At 41.1% G+C, this 19,270-nt stretch overlaps 1 protein-coding gene across 9 annotated transcripts in view; it reads left to right on the top strand.

The window, feature by feature from the left end:
* LRMDA (leucine rich melanocyte differentiation associated) overlaps positions 1-19,270 on the top strand; it is a 656,646-nt gene that overhangs the window by 17,646 nt on the left and 619,730 nt on the right. For 2 of the 9 annotated variants that reach the window (XM_068197414.1, XM_068197409.1), the window contains exon 1: positions 562-1,771. The exons of 1 other annotated variant lie outside the window; for it this stretch is intronic. In XM_068197414.1, coding sequence (XP_068053515.1) covers positions 1,658-1,771 — 114 coding nt within the window. In that variant the 5' untranslated portion in view covers positions 562-1,657. Of the gene's footprint in view, positions 1-407; positions 1,772-19,270 lie in introns of those variants that run through there. 6 more of the 9 variants (XR_011001305.1, XR_011001306.1, XM_068197413.1 and 3 more) reach the window with 5 other exon arrangements.

Below are 19,270 nucleotides of genomic sequence, written 5' to 3'. Positions count from 1 at the left end.
CCCTTTTCTGGGCTTTTTTTTTTCTCCGTTTTTAATGGTCTCTCGCTTTTTTTTTTTTTTTTTTTTTTCCCCTTCCCTTTCTCGTCCGCCTTCCCTCTCCCCTCCCCTCCTTCCTTGTTTTCGCTCCTAGAATGGGATGGGCGTTAATTCTGTGTTTCACATCACGCGCTGCGAACGTTTTTCTTCCTCCGCAGCCAGCGCGGATCGCGCGGCAGCGGCGGGGCGGCCGCGGGGCTGGGGGCGCCGCGCCTGCCGGGGGGCGGCCGCGGGCTCCGCCGCCTTTCCCCCGCCCGCCCCCGCCGCTCGCACACCGCCCCGAGCACGACCTGCCGCCCGCCGCGCACGGCGCTTACGGGCCCGGCCCGCGCCCCCCGTCCCCGGGGCCAGCCCGCCGGGACCGCTCCGGGGCCGCCGCTCCGCCGTGTCCCCTCCGAGACCCGCGGAAGGGCGCGGGGCGCTTTTCCCGCCCCTCCCGCCTGACAGCGCGGGGGAGGCCCGGACGAGAACCTGCAGAGCGCCGGCCTGCACGTCGCCGGCGGCGGCGGGCGGGAGACGGGGCGCTGCGGCGCGGCTTGCGGCGGCGCAGGGAGCGCGGCGGGATTGGGGGAGGTCGTCACACGCGGGGCTGTCACGCACAGCCCGCCGCCGCCTTTCGGGACTCTCCACCCCGCCGTCAATTGTCAGTGCTCCCCAACCGCAATCAATCAGTTATTTGTCAGCCCCTGTCAATCCGCCCTTGATTTATGTCAGCTTTTGTTGCTGATTACAAGCCTGGTGTGACTTGAAGGGGGAAGGAGAGAGAGAGAGGAAGAAGGAAAGAAAACAGAGGGAGAGACGGGCTCCTCGGGAGAAAAAGCCTTTTAATTTACGGAATAAATCCTTGGAGTAAACTGGATTTGTTTACCAGCAACCGGTTGCCCTCCCCAGCCCCTCACTGCCCTGTCGGGGAGGGCTGCTGGACTCCTTTTCCCCTTCCTTCTTCGTCCTATTCGAAAGTGTTCTTCGTCCCTGCACCCGCCGGGCTGAACCGGTCCCCGGCAGCGGGGGCCTGGGGTGGCGGCCCCTCTCCCTAACGAGAGTATTGGTTCGCCATTTATGTGTTTGATTTTCAGCTAGGCTGTGTTGAGAGCCTTCTGGGTACGCACACGGTGTCCACCCGGGCGTTACATTCGTCCTGCTTTGTGTCTGCGCGCTCCCGAAGGGTACCGAGTCTTCTGCCCTCAACCCCGTTTTTACCGGTGCCGGCGGATGCCCCGAGAGGAATCCGCAGCCCTTCAAGTCACTGGGTTGCCTTTTTCTTTTCTCTTTGTACTTTGCTTCCCACTATCCCCCCACCTCCTCATCCCATAACATTTTTTCACAGGCAAAATGTGTTAATCAATCTTTTACTTTTGTTTCCGGATCTGACATGGTGGCCCACACAATCTACAACAGTAACAAAAAGGTCACTTAGAGATAAAACACGTTTGACAAGTGAAGAACAAGGCAAGTGCTTTAGGGGTCGCGTCCAATTCCTGACCTGGACTCCAACCAGAACAGGCGCTGGTCCTGGAAGGGTTGGACGAGAGGAAGGACTTTCACTTTCTCACGTTTAGATTTGCTGAACCTAGTCCTTTTTCTTCTCTTGAAACACCGATCTGCCCCAGTCCCTAAACAGATGTGTCAGATAGTCTTTAATGACCTGCTCTTCTTACGAGGTCTATGTAAGGCAGGTTTTCCTCGGTATCCCCCCTTCCCCCACCAAGAGGTACCTTTTAAATCTTGCAGCGCAGTAAGTATATCGGCTGTATTTTATTTAAACCACTTTATTCTTTTACTATAGTGTATAGAGTAGGATAAATACACTGAACTCCTCTAGCTTTAATAAAGATGCGATTAATTTTAACAAACTTTTTAATTTCTATCTTTTCTCTGAAAGATAAGGTTTATTGGCACAACTTCTCAGTGGAGAATCGTAAACGTACTTTCATTTTGCAATTACCGCGGTCATCTTGCAAGACTATCAAAATTAAAAGGCAGGGGAGAGGAGGTAGAGAAAGAAATCTTGCATAAACCCCACGATATTGCAATAGGACTGACAAGACCCACAACTTGCCCTAAAGGAACTCCTCCCCCGACCCCCCTCCTTTATCTAGAGTGGAAGTGACTTGAATCTGCCCCAGGTTTTCCCCCAGTTCTTTCTTTTGTTGTCAAGTCCAATTGATAAATGGAGTGCAGTAAAACTCTGGAAGGAAAAAAAAAAAAGCTGAAACCTTCATTTGTGTTCATTTGCATTAAAGTGCTTGGAACAGCTGTTTTCCTTACAGGACCGGGGAGACTCCTATCTGTTTTCTCGTTGTATTTATCCTGCCTCCCAGGGTGAAAGACTAAAGATTAATTGTCTTAAGGTAGAGTCAGCTGTGGGAAGGCTCTCCCGCCCCATTCTTCCTTCCCTCTCTCTTTTCTTGTGGAGGTGAGGGTGATTTCGGGAAAGGGTTGTTTTACTCGTAAGCCAAGGAAGCAAAGGCGATTGCCGGTACATGTATAAAACAGGCAGCGCTCCGACGGGAAAAGCGGGGGACGGAGTGGGGGGAACAGCACGAACCCCGATCTTTCTGGCTGAAGTAGAAGCATCAGAGGGTAATTTAATTAGTAACTTCAGAGGACAGCTTTTTCATTTGCTTTTCTTTTTCTTTTCTTTTTTTTTTTTCCCCTCTCCACTCAGCCTTTGAAATGAGGTTTAAATCTCACTCAGTACTGTAAACTTTTTTATGTAGAACCTTGTAAAAAAATCAGCCCCAAGACATCTCCTCCCCTTTGCGCCCTCCAAAGCATTTTTGAGCTATGAGAGCTTATTCACTGCGCTTAATACACGCAGAAAACGATTCCCAGCGAGGGTCTCGGAGTTAGGATGCACACGCGTAGGATCGGGCGGACGGCGGGGCTGCAGCTTGAAAGCGGTGCGGAGTTCGTGATTTGCCTGCTGCGGGCTCCTTTCCTCTCTTGAGCCGAAGAAGAGCGATTCTGTCCTGCTCGTTACCTTCGGGAGGGATTCTTGTTTAATGAATCCGTGCAGACGGTTTGCTGTTTGGCATTTGCTTGTGTAGTCTTGTTGAAGTTTTGGTGGCTGTTGCTTTTATTCCTTTGGAAAAAAAAATCCAAGGGTTGGAACCCGTCTTCCTCCTTTTACAAAGGAAAATTGTAACTTAAAAAAAAAAAAAAAGGAGAGCAAAGGAGGAATTAATTAACAAGTGCCAGTCCACACTTTCCTTTACCTACCAGCTATTGGCAAGCATGTCAAGTCGATTTTATTTGCACACAATGGAAATGATTTATTTTCTCTTAAAAAGGAGTGGGCTGGCAGATATTTGAGGAGGAGAGGAGAGCGAGAGAGGAAAAAAAGTTTGAAAATGCCTTGAACTATTCACTGTCGAGATGGCTAATCAGTATTGAGGCTCGAGGGCACTCGGGCAGCTTTTCAATGCGGTTTTCCTTTCATCTCAAGCTGGATGGAGGCGCTCAATTAAAAGCCTATCAGTTTGTAAGTAAATCAACGCCTATCAAAGTTGTCACATCAAACAAAACGATTATTATTGCAGCCCGCCTCCCCTATTAATCTCCCTCTAAAATAATCCGCTTGACAGGTCAGGCTGGCGAGCTGCAAACCCTGGTCAGGATCACCCAAAAAACCCGGACTGACTATTTTTCCCTCGGGAGAGCGAACTGCAGAAACCTCAACACCAGCGTGCCTGCTCTAAGAGCTTGCTCTCTTGCCATTTAAGTGTCAGCTTCTGTAGATCATATTGGAAAAGGGCGTTTAGTCTTTTAAACGGAACAGCAACAACCCTACAGGCCCTTTAGTTTGGCTTTTTTGTTTGTTTGGTTTTTTTTTATTTCTCCCCCCTTTATTTTCTGTCTTTTCGAACAAGACTAAGGTTTTAATTAGCAGAAACAGAGTTGCTGAGTTGTGTCTGGGTTGTGTTTCTGTGTGTAACACAATTCAGTTACACGTCTGTCCATCCGCTGTGTCAAATTTATTACCTTTGATAGTACTTACATTTCAGTATGTACCCCAAGGTTTTATTAAGATGTACATGACAATATATTTTTGTAGACGGTGCCTCTTCTTAATTTTTTTTTTTTCCTTCACAAGAATGATAGTACTTCGTGTAAGAAGATAAGAAATGTGATGGGTTATCAGAAATACACCACCACGACTTCGTACATTTGGAGAGAGGCTTTTTTCCCTTTTTATTTTTTAATTTTTTTTTTTTTAAATGCGAGACTGCATGTGCTTAGCTAATAATTGATGCATCTGCCCAGGTATCCAGCAGAGGTGTGGGGTACTAATTCCAGAATGTTGTTAAAGTAAATAGTTGGAAAGCTTGCCAACATGAAGTAAGATTTCCAAACCTTTCCCCTGTTCGCATACTACCTGAAAATATTTACACTTATGATTGTAATTACTTTCCTAACACATAGAAGCAATATATATTTTACTCTGCATGAGATGTAGGTAATCGTTTTATAAGCGGTGATAATTTCAGAGCCATCTTCAAAATAATAGTCACGTTTAAGCGAACGTGAATTTTAGTAGTCTGTGGCGTTTTTACTAAACGAGCAGAAAATCACTTTTTTTGCTTGTTTGGCTGGTTCCTTAGTGCTTTCGGAAACATACCTTCATCTAGAATGGTTTCAAATGCGTTTGTCTAATTTTGTTCCTTTTGTTACACCGAGATAAGGAAGAGGTTAATGCACCTAATAATAAAAAAAAACCCACCCCAACCTTTCTCTTTTTAGCCCTTTGACAGATTTCCCTCTTGACATTGTTTCATGTGTGAGTGTGAAAATTTTTACTCCCGTGTCGAAACCTGTTTGCCAACAGCTATTTTCCAAATCTACCCTCTTTTATGTTTAAGGTGTTGCTTATGCAAACAGCTGTTATTTAAAATATGCCTTAAGGTAACTTTCTAGATGGAGAGGGAGAGAGCAAGTCAAATAATTGCAATGACACGAGCAAGGCTGGGTATGTTTCCTGTTAAGAGCATGGAGATTTTTAGTGTCATTTAATGTTTTTAAATGTACTACGATTAAAATGATCGAGCCTAAAGCAAGTGAACACATTTCCTAATTCGTACATAAGTAACTTGAATTGGTATTTGGCGTCTAGATTCCAAGAGTGGGGGAAAAAAAAGTCTTGCAGCTTTTGTAACACCTTGGTCTGATCACTCCATCTCAGCAATCATAAAGGCATCTTTGTGTTTATCTTCTGCGAAAGCCTGGAGGCTACGGGAGAGAATTGTACCAACTAAGCACATATTTGGTTACAATAATCCCTCAGAAATTAACCATGGCACACAATGGAAGCGATCTCCAGCTTTGTCACTCGGATCCCAAATGCGGAGTGTTTATTGACAACTTTGTTATGGAAACTGCAGATCAACCAGATGCGTCTTCAACAGGGAGGTACAGTGCAGGAACAGCGTCCTTTCAGATATGAGGAAGAGTTTTGAGGGTATGGCTGAAAAAGGCACTGGAACCCAAATAATTAACCTTATCTAAACACCCTAATGACAAATGAACAATGATCCTCGACTCAATTACAGAACAGCTATGTTTGGCAGGAGCAGGAAGAAGCATGTAATATATCTTCGCTATTTTCTTGAAACAGTCTAGGTCCATGATCCTAAAAGGTTAAAATAATCTTAATTTTTAATAACTATTAGCTTGTTTTCAGTTATCCCTAATGGTGCATTTAAGTCTCCTCTAATCCCCACTGCTTTCATTTTTAGCTTTTTACACCCTAAAATTAATTCCACCTAAAGTACATTTTTCATTTTGTACTGTACTAGCGACGTGCAAATAATTTACATCAGCGTTCATCAGGACTGTCCTGAAGTGATGGATCATTTTGTTGAGTTGCAGTAAAAGTGCAGAATGATCTATAATGATGTAATATATACATTAAAAGGGTGTCTGGATGATCAGAGTTTTGCTAAAAATGTAAAAGGGCTTTTTGATTGATAACAGGGTTGCTGTTTTTCTGCAAAGGCTGTCACAGGCTGACACAATGCTTGAGTTATTAGGGCAGAGAAGGGCAACCATAAATTTCCAACGTCAGGCAAAAACTCTCTTTATTGTCTATATGATGGATGGGCCTCCGTACTAGACACCAAATACTTCGTATCACCCTTAAATGGGAACACATTTTTCGTGGCCATAATTCATGTTTTTTAAATAGAAAGTTTGAAATGCCTGCCTATATTTCACAATCCTGACATATTTATGAATCACTCCCTGCATGCAAATATAATTATTTAAAGCACTGAGGTGACATATGGGTTAGAAATGTACCAAATGCTGTTAGCGGAGTGATTTTTTTTAATTCCCTAAATTGAACACCATAGAAAACTCTGCCTGTCTGTTCAGATCAATAAAGTCGAAGGTGAAGTTTTACTGATTTTGTCAGTGCCACATACAGATATTCGGTTTTGATTAGGTGAAGCTGACAAAAAGGGAGTCTTTTTGCAATTACCATTAGGTTAATGAAAGAAACACTCATCTTTCTCCTGGCACCCCCACGCAGGCACACGCGTTTTCTCCCCTTTCTTTTCGGGCGATGAACTAGCCAGAGGTAGATTTGACAGGTTTTTTTGGGGGGGATTTTTTTTTCCCCTTGGATTTATTTTTCGTCCAGCTGCGCTCGTCTCGGAGGGAGTGCCGGTGTGCCGGCGGGAGAGGGGGCTGATGAGATCGGGCTCGGCCGCCCCGCGGTCGGGCAGGGCGGCCAGGCGCTCTCCCGGCCCCGCGGCCCCGCCTGTCTCTCGCCGCTCGCCCGGCTCTCCGCGGCAGCGCGGGGCGGGCGGCGGAGCTACCCCTGCCGGGCACCGCGGGGCTGCCTGCCCGCTCCGCCGGCGGGCCCGGGGCGAGCACACCGGCAGCGCAGAGCAGGCAGCCGCTCCGCCGCCGGTTTGCTTGAGTTGATTACGGGGAAAGTCATTCCACCCCTCGGCGGGGAGGCCCGAGCAGCAACGCCTGCGGGAGGGCGCGGCGGGGCCGGTGCCGCCGCCCAGAACCGCGGGGCTGCCCCGCGGCCGCCGCCACTTCCGCCGGGGCGGGCGGAGCCGCCCGTGCCCGCTCCGCCCGCCGGCTGCGCCCGCCCCCCGCCGCGGGCAGAGCGGGGCCGGGGCCGGCGGGACGTGCCCGGCGGTCCGCCGGAGCTGCGGGGAGAACCGGCGCTGGGCGGGGGCACTCGCGGGTGCTCCCGCGCCTCTTCGCGGCGCCCCACCGCAGCCTTTGGCCGAGCTCCTCCTTTCTCGGGCGGCTGTGCCCGCAGAGCGGGAGCTGCTTACTCAGCCTGAGGGTCTGACCCGTAAAGTACACCCTTGTATCTAATTAATTGAAACGCACGTTATTTTCAGTAGAGCTCGAGGGATGTGAGAATCAAAACCACAGAGGATCTTGAATATTTTTTTCCCATGGACTTGTGTGTAAATGTGTACAATATTTGCACTAGTCCAAACTTACTATAGCAGGCTGACTCTTTGCCCATAAAATGTTAAATCAACCATGACCAGACTCATTTTCCCATGTCAGCCAAGAGGACTCTGTAAATCAACACATTAGGGCTTCGCTGGGTAGGAGCTGCGTGTGCTTCATGCAAAATGGCCCTGACAGTCGCTGTCGTGGTGCTGTGGTTGTCAGCCTGTAGCTGACTGCAGCATTGTCAGGTGGCAGCAGGAAACCTTGCAGGTAGAGTGCAAAATCATTGGCGACACAACGTGCAAGAGGCTGACAACTGGCACAACACAAGGAAATTATAAGGGTTGCTTTACCTTTTGATGTGATTGTGTTTTTAAGACTCAAAGATGTTTTGCAAAGCCTGTTGCACCAGCCTGGACCGCTTAGAAGAGCCTGTGTCTCCCCTGAAGGCCTGCTTAGTTGTGTGTGAGCAGAGATGTTCTGCCGGCACTTCCTACCATCCCAAGATGGAACCCACTTAGAAGCCATTACAGAAAAGCTCATCTCAAGGTTAGGAAGGAGTGTGTGATAGCTGTACCTGGAAGCTAATGAACACAGTGGATAAATACAGCTAAAAAAATAGCACTGGCAATATGTAGCTGTGCCTAAACAACTAAGACAAACTCCACTCTTTGTTCAAGAAAAAGAATGAATCCCCCCAACTCTAAACAATATGTGTTCTGTAAAAAGCCTCAGCCAGCCAGTCCTTATCTAAACCACTATCTCTGGGTAAGGGTTCAGATACTGGAAAGCCTATTGCTGGGTGCTAGTAGGTCGAAAGGAACAGGAGACATAATACAGCATATAACAAAATAATATCACTTCTTACTACCACACAACAAATATCAGTAATTACACACATTGAATCAGATTAGATTCAGATATTGAGGTAAAGCTTTGTGCCATATTTCTTGAAAGGGGCCTTAGCTCAGAGAAATCATTATCCAGTGCTCCTTGCTGGATTGCCTCGCACTCAAAGGAGTGACCCAGCTATGACCCAGACTCGGAACACTTGTGTATAAATTTAATTTTCAACATTACATCATTTCAACTGGAGTCTTACCTCTTTGCTCATTGTTGTGCTATGCGGCCTACCTGGAGGTAAAGAAAAGATAGTAAGAAAATGTGCCAAATATTAGAAAATCTAAGTTCAGCTTAAAAGTGCGCACACAGCCACTTCTGTCCTGTGGTCAAATGAGATGTAATGACTGAGCCACTAGTAAGGTGGGAGGGAAAAAAAATACATTATTAAGTTTAAAATCTTACAAGATGACAAAAGGAACATTTGAGGGTTACTTATGAAGGGATAATACAAACTCTACTTGCAAAATTCCCCATGTTTAAAAGAAAAGGCATTAGCCAAACAAGTGGCTGTAGCAACATTTCTTCTTGATCACTACTCGCAACATCTGAACGATGAAAACTTGTTCTTCTAAATTTAATGTACTTTCTAAGGGGAGTTTTGCATGTTTGCTGAGAATGATTAAGGACACATGCTGTTTCATCTAATTGTAATTTTTTTTTCATTAACTGAGCAAAGTGTTCTGCTTTATGTAATTTCTTTCCCACAAAGAAACCCCACCCCAAACAGATATCTTTCTTTTTCTACATCGTTCACAGAAAGTTCATATTCTTAATGGATGACAAAGTAGGCTGTAGCACGAGTGTGTGAAGAGGTTTTTCCCTGACCGGTTTCATTCAGGTAGTCCCAGGTCTGATAAATGTACTACATTTAGTGTTATGAGATTAAAGACACAAGTCCTTACAGTAAATTTGGTTCAAGTAAACTTCTTAAATTGTGGCCACTGAAGAACAGAGACTAGACAGAGTTAGCGACACTTAAGTTTCAATTTCCAGGTCTACCATTAACAGTGTTCAACTACATTTTGCAGCTCTATATCTGTGAAACAGAGTCCTGGTATTTAGTTTTCCATTACAAAGAATTGTAATCAGGATAAGACAGTAAATGCTTTAGTGCATTACCACGGCAGAAAAATACAAGAACATAATCTCACACTGCCTGTAGAAAAGCTCCGACATTATGCGGTGTGACTTGCTGTATAATAGCATAGTCAAATCAAGAGGATCATCTCATTCCTGTTTGAATGCCATCATTTCTTGTCAGAATTAAATATGCTGGTGCTGCTGCAAGTTTGGTGTTTTGTGTTAGTCATTGGAAACAAACATGCATCATCAAAGTTTCTTATTCCTCCACTAATTTTCAAATTAATGAAATGATATAATATGACTTAGACATGTAATGATGACATTTGGTTCTTTGAATTAGTAGTTGATACCTATTCCTATAATATCTGAAGTTAGTGTTCTTATTGTTTACTTTATGTTTATACAATATGATGCTTTCACCTATGACCTTGAAATCATGAATAATTATGCTAGTAGGACAAAGGTATAAATGCTATTATTATATTGCACTGGTAGTCTTGTTTGAATGTCATTAATATACAAGGGGAAAATCAATTAGCAAAACACCATTTTTGAAATGTAATTTATTAACACTGTGTAAGAGTATTCTTTGGCTGAATAGCTCTAAGACAGAGATAATATAATGGCATTGTGACTGCTTCAGTTAGGGCTTGCACCTTCACTTCATGGACTGAAAGATGAAATTTTCTCATTTACTTGTGTATGAAAACAATTGCACAGTAGTAAGCAGCTGTTTTGGTTCAGTAATCACCCATTGTCTCATTCCCACATTCCCACATGATCTGAATGGGAACCTCCCAAATTTAAGTGTGATGCCTTCATATTTATTATGGATATTTAATATATTTAATATCAAAGTATGTTAATTAGAAGGAATAATGATTGAACTGAAATGATAATATTTAAGAAAAACAGTAAGCATTACAACCCATTTAAAAAAGATGCTTCACTTTCTCTGGACTATTGGTATCCATTTGTATCTGTTGTTGTTAATAATAAGCAATATTCATAAACCAAAGGGGAAAAAATAAGAATCTGGATGCCTTTTTTGTTACTCGTCAAGAAAACTATGTAAAGTAGATAGGATTTTTGAAAGGGTATATTTCTAATTATGGCACTCATATAAACATCTGTGGAGCTGTAATAGGCTCTTTATCATGAAAGTAAAAGCTGTTCTTGGGCAGAACTGTCTCCTTTAAATATGGCTTTTAAAATCATTTGTACCATAAAGAAAACTGGAGCTCAGTTGTGGATATGGAGATAAGTTGATCTTGATTTTTTTGGCCAACATTTGAAATTTCTGTGACTAGGATGGCATGAAAATCTCTGTTATGTGCAGTAGCAAAGGACAAGATTAGTTCAGCTGAGTTCTGGGTGAGCAACCTGGTGTAATGCAGAGAAAAGTTGAAAGGAAATACGGTTCTTTCCTGTGGCAGTCTGTAGTTCTATTTATATATTTATTATGGAGTAATGAAAGCAGTAACATTTTTACAGTGAACAGTAAATAATCATGGGATGCCAAAATACCCAATCCAGGGTAGGGTATATTTATGTTTGTAGTATATACACACACACAAAAAGTGCTACCTCTTGGAGGAGTGTTGGGCTAAAGATGGTTTGGTATTTTTTACACAATCTTGGCTGCATGTCTCTAGATAGATCAAATGTTTATCAGTGGTGCCCTTATATCTTCCCAGAAGGCCTGTGTATGCTTGCTTGTGGAATATTATGAAGTACTCCAGGAAAAAAAAAAAAGATCTTTAACAGCTACAGATTTCTCCAGTTATCTGTTCTCAGTGTGGGCACTAGAATATCAAAAGATCTGTTGCACTGGGGACTTCCTAAGACTTTGAAAGGCAGGGTGAATTTCATCCTTAGAAGTTTAAGAACTGAAACAGACTCCTGAAGTACAGAAAAATTAATTTAGCAGTTATGAAGACATCAAATTGATGACACTAGAGAATGAAGTGCAAAATGTCCTCCCCTGCCTTGCCAGAATAATTAGAGAACAGTTCATTCATATCCTCTCTGTTGTTTCTGCAAAAATATCAGTCGTGTGACGGGACTTCTGCGATGGAGATGCCTATGAATTCACCTCACAGATTATTTAACCGCTGGAGAGTGGCAACACCTTTCATACAGACTTTTAGAGAGTAGCCAGTGGTTACTGGCTCCATGTTTTACCTTCCAAATGTAAAGTTATTGGAATTTTTTACTTCTGCTCATATACTATGGATGACTTTGATTCTTTGCCCTTTTCCTGCTAAGGATTTTTGCTTCACCTTTAAGTGACAAGTTCAGATATGAAGTTCTTGATTTTTGTCAGTTTAGGTCAGTTGTGAGTACAGTTTTGGAATAAAAATGCTTAGTCTTCTGCCTTTCTATTCCATATAAAATAAAATTGCCTAAAGATATCCACTGTGATCTAATCTGTGATATTCTGATATGTATGCTATCAACTTGAACATTTTTAAATCTTAAGTGAATATATAATATCACTGTTTAATACAAATAGATCTGAATTATCATAAATATATTTAATGCATAATGCATGTCACTCAGGTATTATTGTCAGTAATGGGTGAGGAACAACACTAGGATAATTTATAAAAGTAGAGAAAATAATTTCTCAGTAGTTTGTATTTTTCAGGGAGTTGGTTTCTAATAACAACATTTTGGTCATGATATATTTCTAACATAACTTAAATGACTTGTGCAAATTACTGAACTAACCTGAGTGCTTTTATTATACCCAAAACACTGCAAGTGTCCAGCATTATAAAAATGTGCATAAAACCTGTTCAGCTCTTTTGCTTGCTTCAAGTCAAACAGCAAAACAAATTTTTCTTGCTTACAAAGTGAAGAAGCCCTCCCCTTACCCCTGTGTGTGAATTGTGAGGTGCCAATGAGTTGGAGAGGAACCTTAACGATAACTCTGTTTTCCCTAATAGTGGGGAATCCTTAGATGATAGAAATGGAGAGAACAAGTATCTCAAGTGAAGGAGGGAACATAGCTCAGGCACACTGTGGGCTGCAGTGCTGCTGAACCCAGCATGACTGCTCTGGGGGAGGATGAACTGTCCCTGCTGGGAGCTGGTAAAAAGCTTTCCCTCAGCTTTCCATGACTCTGAGATGTACCAAGCCTATCAGAGGCTGTACCTACCCTGTCAGTTTAAGGTGCTCTCAGGCTGTACTTGCATACACTGTTCACTTTTATGCTTGCCCCTAGAACAAATAATTTCCTTCCTGCTAACAGAAAGTTTGAGGCTGGCTTAGCAGGCAGTTCACTTCATTGGGTATTGCACTGGGATCATATAGACCCATGCTGGGCTTCATTTTCTCTATTCATGTGAGGTACACCAATATCCGGAAGGCCTTGGATATTCATATGTCCCTTTAGTGCCATCAGACATGCGCCACACATTTTATGTCTCATACCAAATTGTAGAAATCTGTCTGAAAGTAATGTGGCCTTTAATTTTTTAGCCTTCTGACTTTTAACCAATGACTAAACAAAGCTGATGTTGTAGGGACACACAGGTATGAAATGTGACCTGAGAAGATCTGGCTTGCTGGAAGTAGCCCAGGCCAGTGCTGAGGAAAATTTTCTCAGTAGCACACAAGAAGAGGGGACTTGGTGACACCTTGGCATGGCTGCTTCTGATCATGGATATGAGTATCTTGAAGGAAAAACCCTGAAAGCTACCTACTGAAAAATTAAGGATGTCAGTAGTGCCCTTATATCTTCCCAGAAGGCCTATGTGTGCGTGCTTGCTTGTGGACGATTAGGGGGAAAAAAAAGATCCTTAAGAGCTACAGATTTCTCCAGGTACCTGTCCTCAGTGTGGGCACTAGAATATCAAAAGATCTGTTGCACTGGGGTGGATGAGAGGCTCCATGGCCTCAGGAACCTCTAGCTGATACAGACTGTGCAGGGGTAAAAAGCTGCTGTTCCAGGCTTTCCTTTATGCCAGGCTGATTTCCCCTCCTGAATGAGCTGGGGCTGCCAGACACCACAACATTATGGCTGTCCTCTAGGTGTCCTCTAACAGGGTTTTGACATACTATCACTAACTGATACATTGGGTCAGATTGCTTTTACAGAGCACACCTGAGAGCTCGTGCTAGACATGAAGCATTGGTTAAGTGATTACAAGATATGCACAGTACTAGAATGGCCCATGGCTGGAGGTGGTAAGGAACAGTTGTGGGGCCAGTTTGGAAATCAGCCCATTCCACATAAACAGGTCTTGGAGCTGAGGCTTTCTTCTCTTACAAGGTAGAAATCCAAGGCCATTATAGACTTCCTCTTCAGTATTTGGCTCAGAATGTCAATGGCAATCTTAGTGACTCTTAATAAAATGCCAGTTTGGGCATAGAAAGAAATGAAGTGCCAGAATAGAGGTTGCCTCTACACTCTGGGTTCTGTTGTTTAGTTCATGGATGTGATGAGAGTCTTGAGGTGTTAATGAAGATTAAATTATATCACCCCTGTATCATCCCTGCCTCATTTGGTACAAAATCTGCAAGACAGAATGCTACGATATTATGATTTGTCGCTGACCCCTTTGAGAGGTATAGTAGAAGCACAATATAGCAAAGTAGCCTATTTTTTTTCACCCACACAGAACATACAGAAGTCTGATAAAAAATGAGAAACTTGTAGCTGTTTCCATACCAAGTTAGAGGACTAAAAGCATGGAAGGTTTATAAGTTAAGGTATTAATAAGAAAGAACTTTTTAAGCAGTAAATTATGAGTACTAGATATTAGTACTAAAAGTATACAGAAAAGTTATGCAGTTATGCTTGCTAAATAAGGGTTACATTTAGGATGTGCACCTGCAAACACTGGTTTGACATTTTGTAATCAGTGATACTTATAGTACCTCAGCAACAGGGTAAACAGGAGGAACTTTATTTTGCACATCATAGCATTAAATAAAGTTATTTTCTAGTGGCATTAGACTGGCAAATTTGATAGAATTAATATGATGTGAAACTATATGGTTATGTTAATTGGATTAATCAATTTTTGTTGTTAAAACAAGCATAAAGTAGCCTGGACTTACTTTAAGGGAGACAGTTGAAAAAAACTCTCCAAATGATACAAAGTGGAAGTTCTGTTCAGTGTGAGATGCTTAGCCTGGCTTGGGGAGTGGGGAGAGTTTAGTATGGGCTGTACTTCTGGGCCACTCTTTTTGCTTTGATTTGAGGATCACATCTTGTGGAACTTGTGTAGAAATCTCTTGATCATACATACTCATCTCTCTCCAAGAATTTGTAAACCAATGATTTGTTTCACAAGAAAAGATAGAAGTCCTATTAGAGCCCAAAGTTTTGTTCATTGATTTTGCATTTTAGTTTTATACTTTCCATTCTACAAGAGGGAAAATACTTTTCATTTTTAATTACATATGGAGAAGTGATTATCATTCGTGGGTTTTATCCCCACTCCTGAGTGGCATTAGCCAGACAGCCAACCTTTCAAGCTATCCTCAGTGTAACTAACTGTAAAATTGGGATATTAATGCATAATTGAGATGGGTATAGTAGGGCTTAATTGATTAATATATGTAAAATGTCATGAAATTTACAGGTGAATGACATTTTAGAAGTGCTAGGTAGGACTTTCTTTATATTTGAACATAACCAGTATAAATAGCAGCAGGAACTGATCATTATGAACAATTTTTACAAACACATTTACTTATCTTTCCACTGAAAAACAAATTAATATACTGCACAGTGAATACAATTTGAGGTGGTAAATGTAGAAGAGAATTAACATGCATTTCTATTCACTAGAAGGAGAATATGAATGCTATTAAATTTCCTTGTAGATAACAATTTGAAAATATTATTTTCAATATGTCAGTTTATGGGCCAGTATGATGAAATATATATATATTCATTATATATAAATGGTCATTAAGCTTAAAATAGAATCTCTAAAGTCAGTGGACTTGTCAAGTCTTCTTTTTTGCTTACTTGCCTGTTTAGCTGATGAAGGCTTTGGTCTTAGCTTTTCTGCTTTAACAGAACAATTTTAAATGTTAATATAAAACAGATACCCTCAAACTTTCCAGGTAACAAAAGATTTTCAGACCTTAATATTAGAACTTTTTTCTGTTTGTGACAGTGTGGACAGTTCTGTAGCTTCAGTAACATTTGTATTTTTTCATAATGAAAAATTAATGGTAGGGAAGAACTGTATTTAACATCTTGCTATGCTTTTATAAGAATTAAAATTTGGAATAAGAAGAAATATTCATCATGCTGCTGCCCCTTTGAGGTTATTTCACCAGATTTTTTTTCCACATTGTGACGAGCTTAATGTTTTTTTTTTTTTCAATTAATTTTCTTTTAAGTCAGACTTGTACTTACTGTAAGATCAAAAAAAAAGAGGAGAAAAGTATCCAAGTTAGCTATTAGGTCCAAGGTGGTTGGGATTTTTCACAGGAAGCTCTACATGCTGTATCCAGGCTGCTGTATCTGAAGTGTGTGTCAGGTTGCATTTTGAGGTTACAAGGCTTCAGTACCAGGTCTGGGATGCCAGGTGAGACCTTTCCTGACTATATATCACATCCTCAAGAAAAGAAAAAGAAGGTTTAATTGCTAAAAATCTTAGTGAAATATCAGTAAATATTTTAATAGGAGGTTAATGAATTGACATAAGGTTAAACAAGCCAATGGACACTGCTGATAACCATACATGACTACCACTGCATCCCCTCATCTTCGACACATGGTTCTTTGACCGTAAAATTTTCCAGGTTCTCTTACTGCATAGCGTTGCTTTCAAAGTTATTTACAAACAAAACCTTCTTATAAAGTACAGCCTAATGGTTGTTTCTTTCTTGTTTCAGTAGGGAAGTCTAGGTCAACTGAAAAATTCAGAAAAAATGCTGGAAACTTGGCTGTCTGGCTAATCTGGATATTTCCTTTTATTGTGAGAATTAACTGTGCAAATTTCTCAAAAGTTTTGGGCTGAGAATAAAGTAGTTTTTATTGGTTACTGCTACTTCTTTATGAACTCAATTTGTGAAACTGTATTTTATCCGTCTGTCATGTTGTCCTGATCCATAATAATAGGCCACTTTGACAGGCCCCTTTTTGCTGGGTTCTGTCACATAAATCAAGTTATTCCAGTTAAAATCAACAAAATTGTTGTTGTGGTAGGCTTTTTTTCCCTCCTCAGAGAGAAAAACAATTATTTTGCAAAAGTTTTATGAATAATAATATTTTAAGCTTCCTGAACCTTTTTTCTATGGCTTGATATGAAGTCTTTTTTAATAATGTTGTGACTAAGTCTTAAAACCACAGCATCATCTGTGACTAGATCTTTTAGCCTTCACTTTTTATTACAGAATTCATCCAGCCTTGTCTTACCAAGGTACAGAATCTTCCCCATGCAACCCAAATGTATCAGAGTGGTCTAACTCACACAGAGTCATGCGAACGACTCTGTCACTCAGATCCACCAGTATAGTCATTACTAGAAATAAATCCCAATTCATAACCCTGTGGTGTTTTTTGGTTATAGCAAGTTAATGGTATTAAAATGTGCTACACTGTCAACTTTGAAACTGAAACCTTACACCATCATGGTGTAACTCTTGCTATCTCCATTTTGCTCCAGAGACAAACCCTGGGAGACTTTGTAGTTATTTTATTTTTGATATCCATTCAATCCTTACCTTCTTTTGCAAATATGTCCATTGGTATCTGTTTCTGTTTTGATTTTTTAATGTGGACATTTCTCTGCTTGAACCAAAGTAGTTTGTTCCTAATTAGTCATAAATGTTTTCCAACACCATCAGCTGACAGTAGCTTTACTAATCTAAAGCTAGGATTTCAGCAAGAAACATAAGTATGGAGATATATATGATATTATATATATGGAGATTTATATGATATTGTTATCAATCTTCTACTATATTGTTATCAGTCCACTTTCATCTTTACTTGAGAGGAACATTTAGTAGTCTGAAGCTCTGAATCATTCTCTTGTGATTGTGGAAAAGGTCCCCAGCATGATGGCCAAATGTCAGCATGTTTTCAGATACTTTTATATGTATGGAGTCAAAGTTGGATTCCAAAATTAAGACAAGCATTTCCTTAAGTTTAGCGTTGGTCTGTCTCTAATAATCTCTACAGTATAAACAGGAAATCTCTTTGGTTTTAGTCTGCTATTTCTTTTGTGTTTCTCACCAAATGAAGGCTTATCAAAAGATTTTTATTATTTTTTGTTATTTGTACAGATGGTATGGAGACTAAAACATAACATACAACTTAGGGAGGACCACTGTTTGCAATGAATGATGCATTACTTTGGCTCAGCTACTTTCTTTTTATTTTCCCACTTGGATAGTGAGAAGGGTCTAGAAACAGGTTTTTGTAAAGATGGAGTGGAATACTATTGTCAAAGTTGTAATGGGTCTAATCCCTATATCACAGGACTGCTTGACTCACAAGTTGGAATTTCTTTCCTGCATTTCCTGTTCACAGTTATGCCATTTTCTTGTTAAAGAACAGTTTCTGCAGAAAACACCTTACTCTTCACTGGGCTCCTTTGTTCTTGCACTTGCTTACTCATGATTTTTTTGTTTTTGAAGAACTGAAAATTGTGTGACTAAATTGTGATAGATGCAGGAGAACCTGGGGAACCTAGAACAGAAATGTCTCATAAGACCAGCAGGTACTATAGACTCTACAATCTACAATTAGTCACTCTTTCTGCTTCATCTTACCTAGGAAAGGTGATTATGCATGTTATTGAATTGGAATGATTTCTCAGTTAGTGTATTTTTTAATGCAAGGAGAATAGAATAAAGGAATAAAACACTAAAGTCACCATTCAGGAAGAGTGAAATTAAACTAAACCACCTTGCTTATCCATATACTCTCTCACATTTTCAAGAAGTGTAAAACCTGTTTCTTGTAATTTTCATGTTTATGTATATCTCTCTATTTTAATAGACAATATATTGCTTATGGAGACCTCTGGAACTTTCAGTTTTCAGCTCTTCCTTCATGCATCATGTGTGTGCATGTTCTTTTCCTAGTGATGTCTCCAGATGCAGAATTAATGCTGGTTGTGTTATATTTATCCCTCCTCCCCCAGAAGGATGGGTGGATGAAAGTAATAAGTGAATAATGGGAAAAGTTGCTGTTTAACAATCTGCAGAGGATGGTGGATTTTGTTTGGGCTGTGTTCTTTCTTAACTATTCATATTGTTAGCAACTTCCATACATTTCTGTGGGAATCTTTGGTACTTAAAAGGTATAACAAAAAACAGCAACTGCTTTGGAACTGAACAATAGGGAACAAAAACATTTGCTACTTAAAATACAGAAGTTATTCCATATTCAATTGTAGGAGGTTGACTACTAATTGGACTCTATTCCTGCTTACTATCCTTCTCAGCAGAGTATCATATATCTGTTATCTCTGTGGAAGACTGTGGTCTCCCCTTTGCTGGTAGAACCTGCTCAAATATGGAAATTAAAGAATAAGGCCGTGAGAAGCAGGGAAAGAACCTGTTTGTTAATGTCAGGTATTCCCACACCTTGGCTTGAACTCCTTCCTGATCATACAATTTTCTGCTGGGGTAAAGACACATCTTTAGGGGCATAGGCTCTTAAGGGCACAGGGCCCCATCCAATGTGTATTTTCAATAGTATATGCCTATTAATAGATGGGTCTCTTATTATGCAGTGCTGTTTGCAAAACAATATGCAGAATGTGTCTTCTTGAATAAGGTGAATATAATACTTTCTGAGAAAAATCAAAACTAAACAAAACTCCTACAAAACAAACAA

This window comes from Anomalospiza imberbis, chromosome 8 (assembly GCF_031753505.1).
Source record: "Anomalospiza imberbis isolate Cuckoo-Finch-1a 21T00152 chromosome 8, ASM3175350v1, whole genome shotgun sequence".
In the NCBI taxonomy this organism is placed as follows: domain Eukaryota; kingdom Metazoa; phylum Chordata; class Aves; order Passeriformes; family Viduidae; genus Anomalospiza; species Anomalospiza imberbis.
This window is presented reverse-complemented; position numbering and strand designations above follow the sequence as displayed.